We start from the raw sequence: 12,500 nt of genomic DNA, 5'->3' as shown, positions 1-12,500 counted from the left end.
TATTCATGTTCATATGTTATATGTATTTACTCGTATACATATGTATGTATGTATGTATGTATGTATAAATATAGGAGTGTGAAAGAGTATCATCCTATTGATAAAGAAAGGCTAACGCGTGGGCGTATTTATAACAGAGAAAGGGAGCGTTTTGAAAAGCTGCAAATTGCACAATCTGTCTTTATGTATTAATGAATTAATTCAGCATTAAACATGAACTTTAAACGAAGTTAGAAAACACCTGTAACTTTTAAGCGAAGTACAAGAAAACTTAGAAACGGTCCAGTCCAAAGGTCCTGAATTTGAAAGCATTTTTTTTTTTTTTTTTAGGATGAGACCACCAAAAATTTATCACAGTATGAAAACAATCCACTTGATGTCGACAGTTTATGAAGCCTCTGTTGATAAGATACTGTAAAGTAAGACTTTATCTGTCCGCCATTGTGTGTTCCCATAGGCCTTCAAATGCATTGTTCGCCCTGGCAAAAAAAAAAAAAAGAGAGAGAGAGAGAGAGACGAAGAAGAAAGGAGGAAGAAAAGAAGCCAGGAGTGGCACTCAGCTTGTGTTTCAAGAGGCACTTCATGCTTTTAATTGGTTTGTGTTGTTACACCTCCCCCGTCAGGAGATGAAGCACCTAGATAGCGCTCGACGTCGTGATTTCCTCTCTTTGTGCGAGGGCGGTCGAAAGCCTGGTGGTGACGTCGGAGAGGTCAAGAGACTTCGGAGGACAGGCGGCGTTAGACAGGTCAAGAGACTTCGGAAGACAGGCGGCGTTAGGCAGGTCAAGAGAGTTCGGAAGACAGGCGGCGTTAGACAGGTTAAGAGACTTCGAACGCCTGGTGGTGACGTCGGAGAGGTCAAGAGACTTCGGAAAACAGATGACGTCGGAGAGGTCAAGAGACCTCGGAAAACAGATGACGTCGGAGAGGTCAAGAGACTTCAGAAAACACATGACGTCGGAAAGGTCAAGAGGCTTCGGAAAACAGATGACGTCGGAGAGATCCAGAGAACTCGGAATAAGATGAGGTCGGAGAGGTCAAGAGACTTCGAATACCTGGTGGTGACATCAGAGGGGTCAAGAAATTTCGGAAGACAGGCGACGTTAGACAGGTCAAGAGACTTCGGAAGACAGGTGACATTATACAGGTCAAGAGACTTTGGAAAACAGATGATGAGGGAGAGGTCAAGAGTCTTCGAATGCCTGGTGGTGACATCGGAGAGGTCAAGAGACTTCAGAAGACAGGCGACTTTAGACAGGTCAAGAGACTTTGGAAGACAGATAATGTTGGAGAGGTCAAGAGACTTCAAATGCCTGGTGGTGACTTCAGAGAGGTCAAGAGACTTCGAATGCCTGGTAGTGACTTTGGAGAGGTCAAGAGACTTCGGAAGACAGGCGACGTTAGACAAGTCAAGAGACTTTGAAAGCCTAGTGGGGGCGTCGGAGAGGCCAAGAGACTTCGGAAGACAGGCAATGTTAGACAGGTCAAGAGACTTTGAAAGCCTGGTGGTGACGTCGGAGAGTCCAAGAGACTTTGGAAGAGAGGCGAGGTTAGCCAGGTCAAGAGACTTCGGAAGACAGGCAACGTTAGACAGGTCAGGAGACTTTGAAAGCCTGGTGGGAACGTCGGAGAGGTCAAGAGACTTAAGAAGAGAGACGATGTTATATAGGTCAAGAGACTTCGGAACACAGGTGTCGTTAGACAAGTCAAGAGACTTTGAAAGCCTGGTGGGGACTTCGGAGAGGTCAAGAGACTTCGGAAAACAGGCGTTAGACAGGTCAAGAGACTTCGGAAGACAGGTAATTTTAGACAGGTCAAGAGACTTTGAAAACCTGGTGGGGGGATCGGAGAGGTCAAGAGACTTCAGAGGACAGGGGATGTTAGACAGGTCAAGAGACATTGGAAAACAGACGACGTTAGACAGGTCAAGAGACTTTGAAAACCTGGTGTGGGCATCGGAGAGGTCAAGAGACTTCAGAGGACAGGCAACGTTAGACAGGCCAAGAGACTTTGGGAGACAGACGACGTTAGACAGGTCAACAGACTTTGAAAGTCTTGTGGTGACGTCGGAGAGGTCAAGAGACTTCAGAGGACAGGTGACGTTAGATAGGTCAAGAGGCTTTGGAAGACAGGTGGCGTTAGACAGGTCAAGAGACTTTGAAAACCTGGTGGGGGCATCGGAGAAGTCAAGAGACTTCAGAGGACAGGCGACGTTAGACAGGTCAAGAGACTTTGGAAGACAGGCGACGTTAGACAGGTCAAGAGACTCTGAAAGCCCTGTGGTGACGTTGGAGAAGTCAAGAGACTTCAGAGGACAGGCGACATTAGACAGGTCAAGAGACTTCAGAAGACAGGCGACGTTAGACAGGTCAAAAGACTTCGAATGCCTGATGAGGACGTCGGAGAGGTCAAGAGACTTCAGAGGACAGGCGACGTTAGACAGGTCAAGAGACTTCGGTAGACAGGCGACGTTAGACAGGTCAAGAGTCTTCAGAAGACAAGCGACGTCAGACAGGTCAAGAGACTCTGAAAGCCCTGTGGTGACGTCGGAGAGGTCAAGAGACTTCAGAGGACAGGCGACGTTAGACAGGTCAAGAGACTTCAGAAGACAGGCGACGTTAGACAGGTCAAAAGACTTGGGAAGACAGGCGACGTTAGACAGGTCAAGAGACTTCAGAAGACAAGCGACGTCAGACAGGTCAAGAGACTCTGAAAGCCCTGTGGTGATGTCGGAGAGGTCAAGAGACTTTGGAAGACAGGCGAAGTTAGACAGGTCAAGAGACTTCAGAAGACAAGCGACGTCAGACAGGTCAAGAGACTCTGAAAGCCCTGTGGTGACGTCGGAGAGGTCAAGAGACTTTGGAAGACAGGCGAAGTTAGACAGGTCAAGAGACTTCAGAAGACAAGCGACGTCAGACAGGTCAAGAGACTTCGGAAGACAGGCGACGTTAGACAGGTCAAGTCTTCAGAAGACAAGCGACGTCAGACAGGTCAAGAGACTCTGAAAGCCCTGTGGTGATGTCGGAGAGGTCAAGAGACTTCAGAGGACAGGCGACGTTAGACAGGTCAAGAGACTTCAGAAGACAGGCGACGTTAGACAGGTCAAAAGACTTCGAATGCCTGATGGGGGCGTCGGAGAGGTCAAGAGACTTCAGAAGACAGGCGACGTTAGACAGGTCAAGAGACTTTGGAAGACAGGCGACGTCAGACAGGTCAAGAGACTCTGAAAGCCCTGTGGTGACGTCGGAGAGGCCAAGAGACTTCAGAGGACAGGCGATGTTAGACAGGTCAAGAGACTTCAGAGGACAGGCGACGTTAGACAGGTCAAGAGACTTCGGAAGACAGGCGATGTTAGACAGGTCAAGAGACCTCAGAAGACAGGCGACGTTAGGCAGGTCAAGAGACTGTGAAAGCCTGGTGGTGATGTCGGAGAGGTCAAGAGACTTCGTAATACAGGCGACGTTAGACAAGTCAAGAGACTTCGAAAGCCTGGTGGGGATGTTGGAGAAGTCAAGAGACTTTGGAAGACAAGTGACATTAGACAGGTCAAGAGACTCCGAATACCTGGTGGTGACATCGGAGAGGTCAGGAGACTTCAGAGCACAGGCGACAGTAGACAGGTCAAGAGACTTTGGAAAACAGGCGAAGTTAGACAAGTCAGAAGACTTCGAATGCCTGATGGGGACATCGGAGAGGTCAAGAGACTTTGGAAAACAGGCGAAGTTAGACAAGTCAAAAGACTTCGAATGCCTGGTGGGGACGTCGGAGAGGTCACTTGACTTCGGAAAACAGGCGTTAGACAGGTCAAGAGACTTCGGAAGACAGGTGACGTTAGGCAGGTCAACGGACTTTGAAAGCCTGGTGGTGATGTCGGAGAGGTCAAGAGACTTCGTAATACAGGCGACGTTAGACAAGTCAAGAGACTTTAAAAGCCTGGTGGGGATGTTGGAGAAGTCAAGAGACTTTGGAAGACAAGCGACATTAGACAGGTCAAGAGACTCCGAATGCCTGGTGGTGACGTCGGAGAGGTCAAGAGACTTCAGAGGACAGTCGACATTAGACAGGTCAAGAGACTTTGGAAAACAGGCGAAGTTAGACAAGTCAGAAGACTTCGAATGCCTGGTGGGGACGTGGAGGTCAGAGACTTCAGAAACAGCAGGTTAGACAGGTCAAGAGACTTCAGAAGACAGGCGACGTTAGGCAGGTCAAGAGACTGTGAAAGCCTGGTGGTGATGTCGGAGAGGTCAAGAGACTTCAGGGGACAGGTAACATTAGACAGGTCAAGAGTCTTTGGAAAACAGGCAAAGTTAGACAAGTCAAAAGACTTCGAATCCCTGGTGGGGACATCGGAGAGGTCAAGAGACTTCGGAAAACAGGCGTTAGACAGGTCAAGAGACTTTGGAAGACAGGTGATGTTAGACAGGTCAAGAGATTTTGAAAACCTGGCGGGGGCATCGGAGCTGTCAAGAGACTTCAGAGGACGGGATGTTAGACAGGTCAAGAGACTTTGGAAGACAGGCGACGTCAGGCAGGTCACAGAATTTCAAAGCCTTGTGATGACGTCGGAGAGGTCAAGAGACTTCAGAGGACAGGCGATGTTAGACGGGTCAAGAGACTTCGGAAGACAGGCGACGTTAGACAGGTCAGCAGACTTCGGGAGTCAGACAACATTGGACAGGTCAACAGACTTCGGAAGACAGGCAACATTAGACAGGTCAAGAGACTTTGGAAGACAGGCGACAGTAGACAGGTCAGCAGACTTCGGAAGTCAGACAACATTGGACAGGTCAACAGACTTCAGAAGACAGGCAACATTAGACAGGTCAAGAGACTTCGGAAGGCAGGCGACAGTAGACAGGTCAAGAGACTTCGGAAGACAGGCAACATTAGACAGGTCAGCAGACTTGGGAAGACAGGCAACATTAGGCAGGTCAACAGACTTCGGAAGACAGGCAACATTAGACAGGTCAAGAGACTTCGGAAGACAGGCGACAGTAGACAGGTCAAGAGACTTCGGAAGACAGGCAACATTAGACAGGTCAGCAGACTTGGGAAGACAGGCAACATTAGACAGGTCAAGAGACTTCGGAAGACAGGCGACAGTAGACAGGTCAAGAGACTTGGGAAGACAGGCAACATTAGACAGGTCAAGAGACTTCGGAAGACAGGCAACATTAGACAGGTCAGCAGACTTGGGAAGACAGGCAACATTAGGCAGGTCAAGAGACTTGGGAAGACAGGCAACATTAGACAGGTCAAGAGACTTGGGAAGACAGGCAACATTAGACAGGTCAAGAGACTTCGGAATACAGGCGACAGCAGACAGTTCAAGAGACTTCGGAATACAGGCAACATTAGACAGGTCAAGAAGAGACTTGGGGAAGACAGGCAACATTAGACAGGTCAAGAGACTTCGGAAGACAGGCGACAGTAGACAGAGTCAGAGACTTGGGAAGACAGGGCAACATTAGACAGGTCAGCAGACTTGGGAAGACAGGCAACATTAGGCAGGTCAAGAGACTTGGGAAGACAGGCGACATTAGACAGGTCAAGAGACTTCGGAAGACAGGCAACATTAGACAGGTCAGCAGACTTGGGAAGACAGGCAACATTAGGCAGGTCAAGAGACTTGGGAAGACAGGCAACATTAGACAGGTCAAGAGACTTGGGAAGACAGGCGACAGTAGACAGGTCAAGAGACTTCGGAAGACAGGCAACATTAGACAGGTCAAGAGACTTCGGAATACAGGCGACAGCAGACAGTTCAAGAGACTTCGGAATACAGGCAACATTAGACAGGTCAAGAGACTTGGGAAGACAGGCAACATTAGACAGGTCAAGAGACCTCGGAATACAGGCGACAGTAGACAGGTCAAGAGACTTCGGAAGACAGGCAACATTAGACAGGTCAAGAGACTTCGGAAGACAGGCGACGATAGACAGGTCAAGAGACTTCGGAAGACAGGCAGCATTAGACAGGTCACCAGACTTCAGAAGACAGGCGACGATAGACAGGTCAAGAGACTTCGGAAGACAGACAACATTAGACAGGTCAAGAGACTTCAGTAGACAGCTGATGTCGGAAAAGTCAAGAGACGTTAAAAGACAGGAGATGACGTTTCCATTTCATACAATATGTCTAAATTTGCTTAAAATTGTATACTTGTTTTTATATTATCCTTTGAAATTATAGAAGGTAAACTCAGTGTAGGAAGAAAATCGCTGTATGCCCTAATAACTTATGTATGTGCTGAAATACCAAAAAAAAAAAAAAAAAAAAAGTTTTCTGTACTTTTTCAACTCTATTACTAAAATTACTTCAAAGATGAATAAAATTTTATTGCCTTAGCCAGAATTTGTAAAGTCGGTAATTATTTAAGTAAATTGTACAATCCAGATACTTTCTTCAGCCTCTGTTTGCTAGAGAACTTTACCAAAGTCGATACTCATCAAATATCAATGTTAATACAATGGTGAAGATCCACCTTGATAGTAATGGCCGGAAAGGGCATTTTGAACATAGAGTTTTTATCAAAAGTTACTGTAAGCTCCTATGTGTATGGACTGTCATAAATAGCGTACCATTTTATTAGTACAGTGTTGCTCTGTTGAATATTGTTAATATAAGCGATGTATTCTGTAATATTGTATGATCCTGACCATTTTTTTTTCTTAGGAAGGTAGATTTTAGGTTTTCTGTATTTCTGGCAACATTTGGTGATTTATGACCTAATACTAATCTGAAAGATGTCTTATGTATTTTTGGAAAGAGATCATTAAAAGGAACATTTTGAGTTGTATATGATCCTTCTACGTTAAATTTTAAGGGAGATATGGACATTTTACGTTCAGCTAAGATGAATTTACGGGTCAAAATTTTCACCCGACATAATGAAATTGAGCCTAAATTTCTCACTCGCTGCCAGGTTTCAGATAGTCTACCCTGATTTTTCTGATAATTCAGGGTGTGTCTTCTATAAAAACCAACAGAGTAACTTAGCATACATTTCATGCACACAGTAACACCCCCCCCCCCAGGCCATGGACTATAGCAGAATGAATTTTCATTCATACGACTTTTGTTGGACAGTAATACAAGGTTTATTCAAGTTCCTTTTTTCCTGAATCTTTGGAAGACATGAAAGTGTGTTAAGTCTCTCTCTCTCTCTCTCTCTCTCTCTCTCTCTCTCTCTCTCTCTCTCTCTCTCTCTCTCTCAGGTTATGAAACATTCGAAAAAGAATATTCTTCTTTAGTAAAAATAATGGAAGTATGAGTGGCAGTTTAAAAAAAATTAATTAAATTATGGCACTGCATGAAAAAGTAGGAGTGCCATTTATGAAGCTTGTAATGGTAACAGATTTACTCTTTGGACATTTAAGCTCAATAAAATTTTATTTATTTTATGTTTCCCATCCTTTCCCTTGCCAGGCCTTCCCACGTTTTAGCCTTTGAATTGACTTCGGTTCCCGTTACCTTTCTTCAGACTTGCTGTCCAACACCTTTAACCATTATTTCTAAGTCCAACTCTGGGGTTTTATACCTGTTCCACCTTTAGATCCTTGTACTTCATCCATTACTTTTTGGATCTCTTTTTTTTTCTTGCTGTTCAACCTCTCCAACTCCTTCTTTTCACTGTTTTAAGCGCTGAATGGAAGTAAGTGCCCCAGTGCAGTGCTTGGTTTGAGAGCCTAAATTCACTTTTAAAAAAATATTACCTAACCTTCCTCTGGGCTTGCAATACTGGCATTTGGACCTCAGTGTGGCAATCGCCGTTTGCTTGGCTGGGTTCATTTGTCCATTTGCACAAAGGAGAGAGAGAGAGAGAGAGAGAGAGAGAGAGAGAGAGAGAGAGAGAGAGAGAGAGAGAGAGAATTAAGGAAACCCCAACGGAATTGTTTAGTGAATCTTGAGACCAAACCCACTCTCTCCACCCTGCCTGGACAGAAAAGGACAACATTGTGGTATATGCCAATTGACAACTCTGTTCGCCACCGATCTGAAGCTCGATTTTTTTTTATCTTTTATTTTGTTTTATCTCTCTCTCTCTCTCTCTCTCTCTCTCTCTCTCTCTCTCTCTCTTTTCTTTTTAGGCCATCAGACAGAACGAACTTGTCTTCTTAAGGAAGCAGGTGGGACTTGGCCCAGAGAGAGAGAGAGCACACACACACACACAAACACACACACACACACACACACACACACACACAATAGGGTGATTCTCAAGGCCGCTTTTTGACAGCCTGAGAAAGCCGACCACCACTTGCAATCGTGACGTCACTCGTCAACAGATGTCACTCCTTATCTCCTGGGAGCATAAAGAATAAGCGCACTCGCCCGGGATATTTAAAAGAAAGATTGTGAGTGATGAGGAGGTTGAGGAGGTGGGAGGAAGAGGGGGGGGGGAGATGGGGAGAGGGATGCGCCAGATCAAAAAGGAAATGAGGAAAATGATGCTGTTTAAAGCGTAAGATGATACGAAGAACATGCGAAGCAGAAATGTCAAAAGAGAAAAATGGTGTTTACTTACGAAATGGGGAACAGGACGGGCTGGTTAAGAATGCATCTAGAGAGATAACTTCAAAGGAGAGAGAGAGAGAGAGAGAGAGAGAGAGAGAGAGCCCCAGTTGGGCAAACTGCGGTAGAACCTTTCCTCAAAAAATGCAAATAATGATTGATAGAATGAAACAAAAAATAGAAACTTCGTTGCCCAAGGACATTTATTTTTCAGTTACGTGCCCATTTCGCTTTCAGTGTTATTCTGTGTTTTTACCAGGCTGAATACTCTCTCTCTCTCTCTCTCTCTCTCTCTCTCTCTCTCTCTCTCTCTCTCTCACGACTTCGTTTGGAATGGCAAGCACGAATTTCAAGTAATGGTCACGAATGCACGCAAACAGATGTTTTAGGTAGGGAAGAACGGTTGACGGGGATTGCTTGTGCATTGTGCTTTAGAAATTGCTGCTAACATTTAATTTTTCTTGGTGTGTATTGATGGAAGAAAAAAGTAAGAAGATCAGAAGATTTTGGTATGAATTGGAAAGCAAGAAATTTGGAAATATATCTGGATAAACAAATAAAAGAAGAAAATAAGATTGTGGTGGGAACTGAGAGACAAGAGATCTGAAAATATGTCTGCATGAACTAATAAAATCCAGATAGTGTTTTTGATTCTTTTCAATAAAAAACAAGTAAAAAATGCGCCGAAGTTTATTCGGCGCAACCGAGTTTTCTGTACAGCCGCTAACGCGTATAATCATGGTCACCGAAAATAGATCTATCTTTCGGTGGTCACGGTATAATGCTGTATGAGCGGCAGCCCATGAAACTTTACCCCACGGCCCGGTGTTATTTCGCTTTATCATTGCCAGAAAGCACGATTATATTAATTTTAACCTTAAATAAAATAAAAACTACTGAAGCTAGAGGGCTGCAATTTGGTGTGTTTGATGACTGGCGGGTGGGTGATCAACATACCAATTTGCAGCCCTCTAGCCTCAGTAGTTTTTAAGATCTGAGGGCGGGCAGAAATAAGTGCGGACGGACAGACAAAGCCATCTCAATAGTTTTCTTTTACATGAAAAAAAAAATTATGGATTTGACTGACTTAACCGGTTATATGGGAGGAGGAGTTCCCGTTACAGTAAGAAAGTGTAAGAAAATGTAAAGTTGCAGAAGTGTTGTGGGTAAAGATATTTAATGCAGAAAGTGGGAAGTTGAAGCACTGTTTGATTAAGGACAATGATTGCAGGAAAAGTTGTGCTTGAGCTATGCTTTAAAAGTACGGCGTCAGATGTGGCTTATTTTTTTATTGATGAACAAACTCGGTTGAAAGTGTTAGAAGATGAAGATTGAGTAAACTGCGTCTCAAATATTTCCTTCGAGAATGAACCGGAAGCATTTTCCAGGGATGTAACCGAGTACCGGTGCCTTTCCTTAAAAAAAAGAAAAAAAAACGGGACGCCATATCTTAAAAACTAACCCTAGAATATTCTTAAAAATAAACTTATTATATTTCCCACACCCAAATTGGGTTGTCGGTACAAAGCTAAACTAACCTAACCATAACCTAACCTAACCTAGGGGCATGGCAAAATAACCGGGGCTGGTGCGATACTAGCATACATCTCAGGAATTTGCGAACGGGGATTGAGGTTTTGACCATAAGAAAAATCATAATTCAAGTGCACTGCTTTTTGGTCTCCGTAATACCAGTCGACATTTGCGCCTGATGTTACGAAGACCACCAAATCAGTTGACAGTATTGCCTGATATCAGAAAGTCCACCAACCAGTAATATAAATGATCTTTTTTTGGCTCCTGCCCAGTTGATCGTAGGATTGTTTTCACTAAAATATACCAAAAATCGCAATGTTCACTTGTGCATTTCTTACATTTATGCTGTTCCTTTCTCTTTTCCAGTGCTCTTCCAGTTTGACCAGTATATAAGTCATCACAAAAATTCATCTTGCCAACTTTGAAATTGGCAAAGGTGACACGATGAAGCACGCCAAGTGAAATATTTTAAGAAGCACTGCGACAAATATAAGTAAATAAATAGATAAATAAATAAATAAATTCCCTAAAAGGTTCGGAAGCTTGGCATTACAGTCAAGATGGAGTATACGGCGAATTTCCCGAGAACGACCGAGTGGTTCTGCTAATGAAGTTCTTAAAGTTCTGGAAGGTTTGTGGGCAAGGTTCCTTTATCTGAACTCAGACTGATTGTCTGTGAAGCCCTTTGGTTTTTTTGATGCAACAGCTTCTTTTTGTGGAAAACAAAAGCGTGTACTCTCCTGAAAGCATGACCTTGAAATTTAACTGAGATGTGCGATGCTGGAGAGTTACTTTTACAGAATGGAATCGCCGTCTTGCGTACTGTAGTGAATTATTGTACATCTTGCATATTGCAACGAAATGTCTTAGCATTTTACATTATTTATTAGAGAGTTGTATTTTCCTGTACATTACTTGTCAACACTTTATTTTTTGTGTTTTTTATTGAGCTACCACCAGTTAATTATTTTACACACGCCAGTGGAGTGAGTGAATTTGCATAAAAGAAATCTCCCGAAGGGAAAAAAGAGAGAGAGAAAAACATGCCAAAAAAACACACCCTCGCAAAGAAAATAGAAATTGAATACATGCATCGCCACAAAAGAAGACGGAGAAAAAAAAGAGAAAAAGAAAATCGAGGCTTTAAAAGATTTAGGACGGTGAGTGGACGATTTCATCCACCACATCAAAGGGATAAAAAAAAGAGAGAAAGAGAGAGAGAGGAAAAAAAGTGTTGATGTGTTTGTGATACCAGGTGTGGGGGCGATGATGCCGTCTCTCTCTCTCTCTCTCTCTCTCTCTCTCTCTCTCTCTCTCTCTCAGCCAGACAACAAAGATGGCGGCGTGAATAACAACGGCAGGATTACTGGAGTGTGTGAGAGAGCAGCGAGTGAGTGAGTGACTCGTTACAATGAAAAAGAACCAGTGGGATTACAAAATCTTCAGGCCTACTTGAGACACTCCACAGGATACGGAGAATGTCCCTGACCAGAGAAAAGCGCTCTCTCTCTCTCTCTCTCTCTCTCTCTCTCTCTCTCTCTATATATACTTCTATATATATATATATATATATATATATATATATATATATATATATATATATATATATATAATAAACATGATTTAAATTTCTCTCTCTCTCTCTCTCTCTCTCTCTCTCTGGACAAGCCTCCGGCTGCTCCTTCATAGAGATGGCCACGACGACGATCCTCCGGTTCAAAAGGCGCCTTTTGGGCGTCTCAGAATAGAAGGAGGAGGAAGAAGAAGAAGGACTGAAAAAAGAGAGAGGCTGAGGAAGACGTTGTAGGAGGAGGAGGAGGAGGAGGAGGAGGAATAGGCGAAGAAACCGTGGCTGGTTCTAAAGAAACCATTTGCGTGCGCACCGGCAGAGGGACCTTCCATTGTGCGGAGACCAAATTGGAGTGTAAAAGCTTCCCCTTTGAAGGCGCGCAGCTTGAGCCCTCTCCCATTGAAGGCAAGCTGCATGACATGATTTGCAACATGACACGTGCAAAAAAAAAGAGATGATTGCTGAGCCCCCCTCCCATATTCCTCCCTCCTCCTCCCGCTTCCGCCTGGGAAGAGGGGGGCAGGTGTGTGAGTGGTGGTAGTCAAGGAACACGACGAGACGACAAGACGATAAGACGACGTTTTACGGCGGCGTCGTCGCCGGTGGTACAATAGACGCTGACAGAAAAGGGTTGAGGGTTTTGATGGAATCGAGGTGGGTGAATGGGATAAAGGGAGAGGGCTGAGAAGGGAGGGAGATTGCAAAATAAAAAAAAAAAAAAAAAGGGGTAGTGCAAAAAAATGGAGTATATAGTATTCGTTGGTGATTTAAATATCGGGTGTTCTAAGTATCATTTATTTGCATACGTTCATGGTATATAATAAAAGGATAAAGGACGAAAATTGAATGCAAGGTGCATAACGTTTACTTTGTACGACT

The 12,500-nt window shown here is 44.1% G+C and overlaps 1 protein-coding gene across 11 annotated transcripts in view; it reads left to right on the top strand.

The window, feature by feature from the left end:
- LOC136838462 (serine-aspartate repeat-containing protein I-like) overlaps window positions 1-6,794 on the top strand; it is a 17,587-nt gene extending 10,793 nt beyond the window's left edge. For 2 of the 11 annotated variants that reach the window (XM_067103415.1, XM_067103414.1), the window contains exons 3-6: window positions 624-2,920; window positions 2,991-3,825; window positions 4,191-5,362; window positions 5,512-6,794. In XM_067103415.1, the coding sequence (XP_066959516.1) occupies window positions 627-2,920; window positions 2,991-3,825; window positions 4,191-5,362; window positions 5,512-6,193 (4,983 nt within the window). In that variant the 5' untranslated portion in view covers window positions 624-626 and the 3' untranslated portion in view covers window positions 6,194-6,794. Of the gene's footprint in view, window positions 1-330; window positions 2,921-2,990; window positions 3,826-4,190; window positions 5,363-5,475 lie in introns of all 11 variants that reach the window. The other 9 variants (XM_067103404.1, XM_067103403.1, XM_067103407.1 and 6 more) reach the window with 8 other exon arrangements.
- Window positions 6,795-12,500: the final 5,706 nt, after the last annotated feature.

The sequence above is a fragment of the Macrobrachium rosenbergii genome, chromosome 5 (assembly GCF_040412425.1).
Source record: "Macrobrachium rosenbergii isolate ZJJX-2024 chromosome 5, ASM4041242v1, whole genome shotgun sequence".
NCBI lineage: Eukaryota > Metazoa > Arthropoda > Malacostraca > Decapoda > Palaemonidae > Macrobrachium > Macrobrachium rosenbergii.
This window is presented reverse-complemented; position numbering and strand designations above follow the sequence as displayed.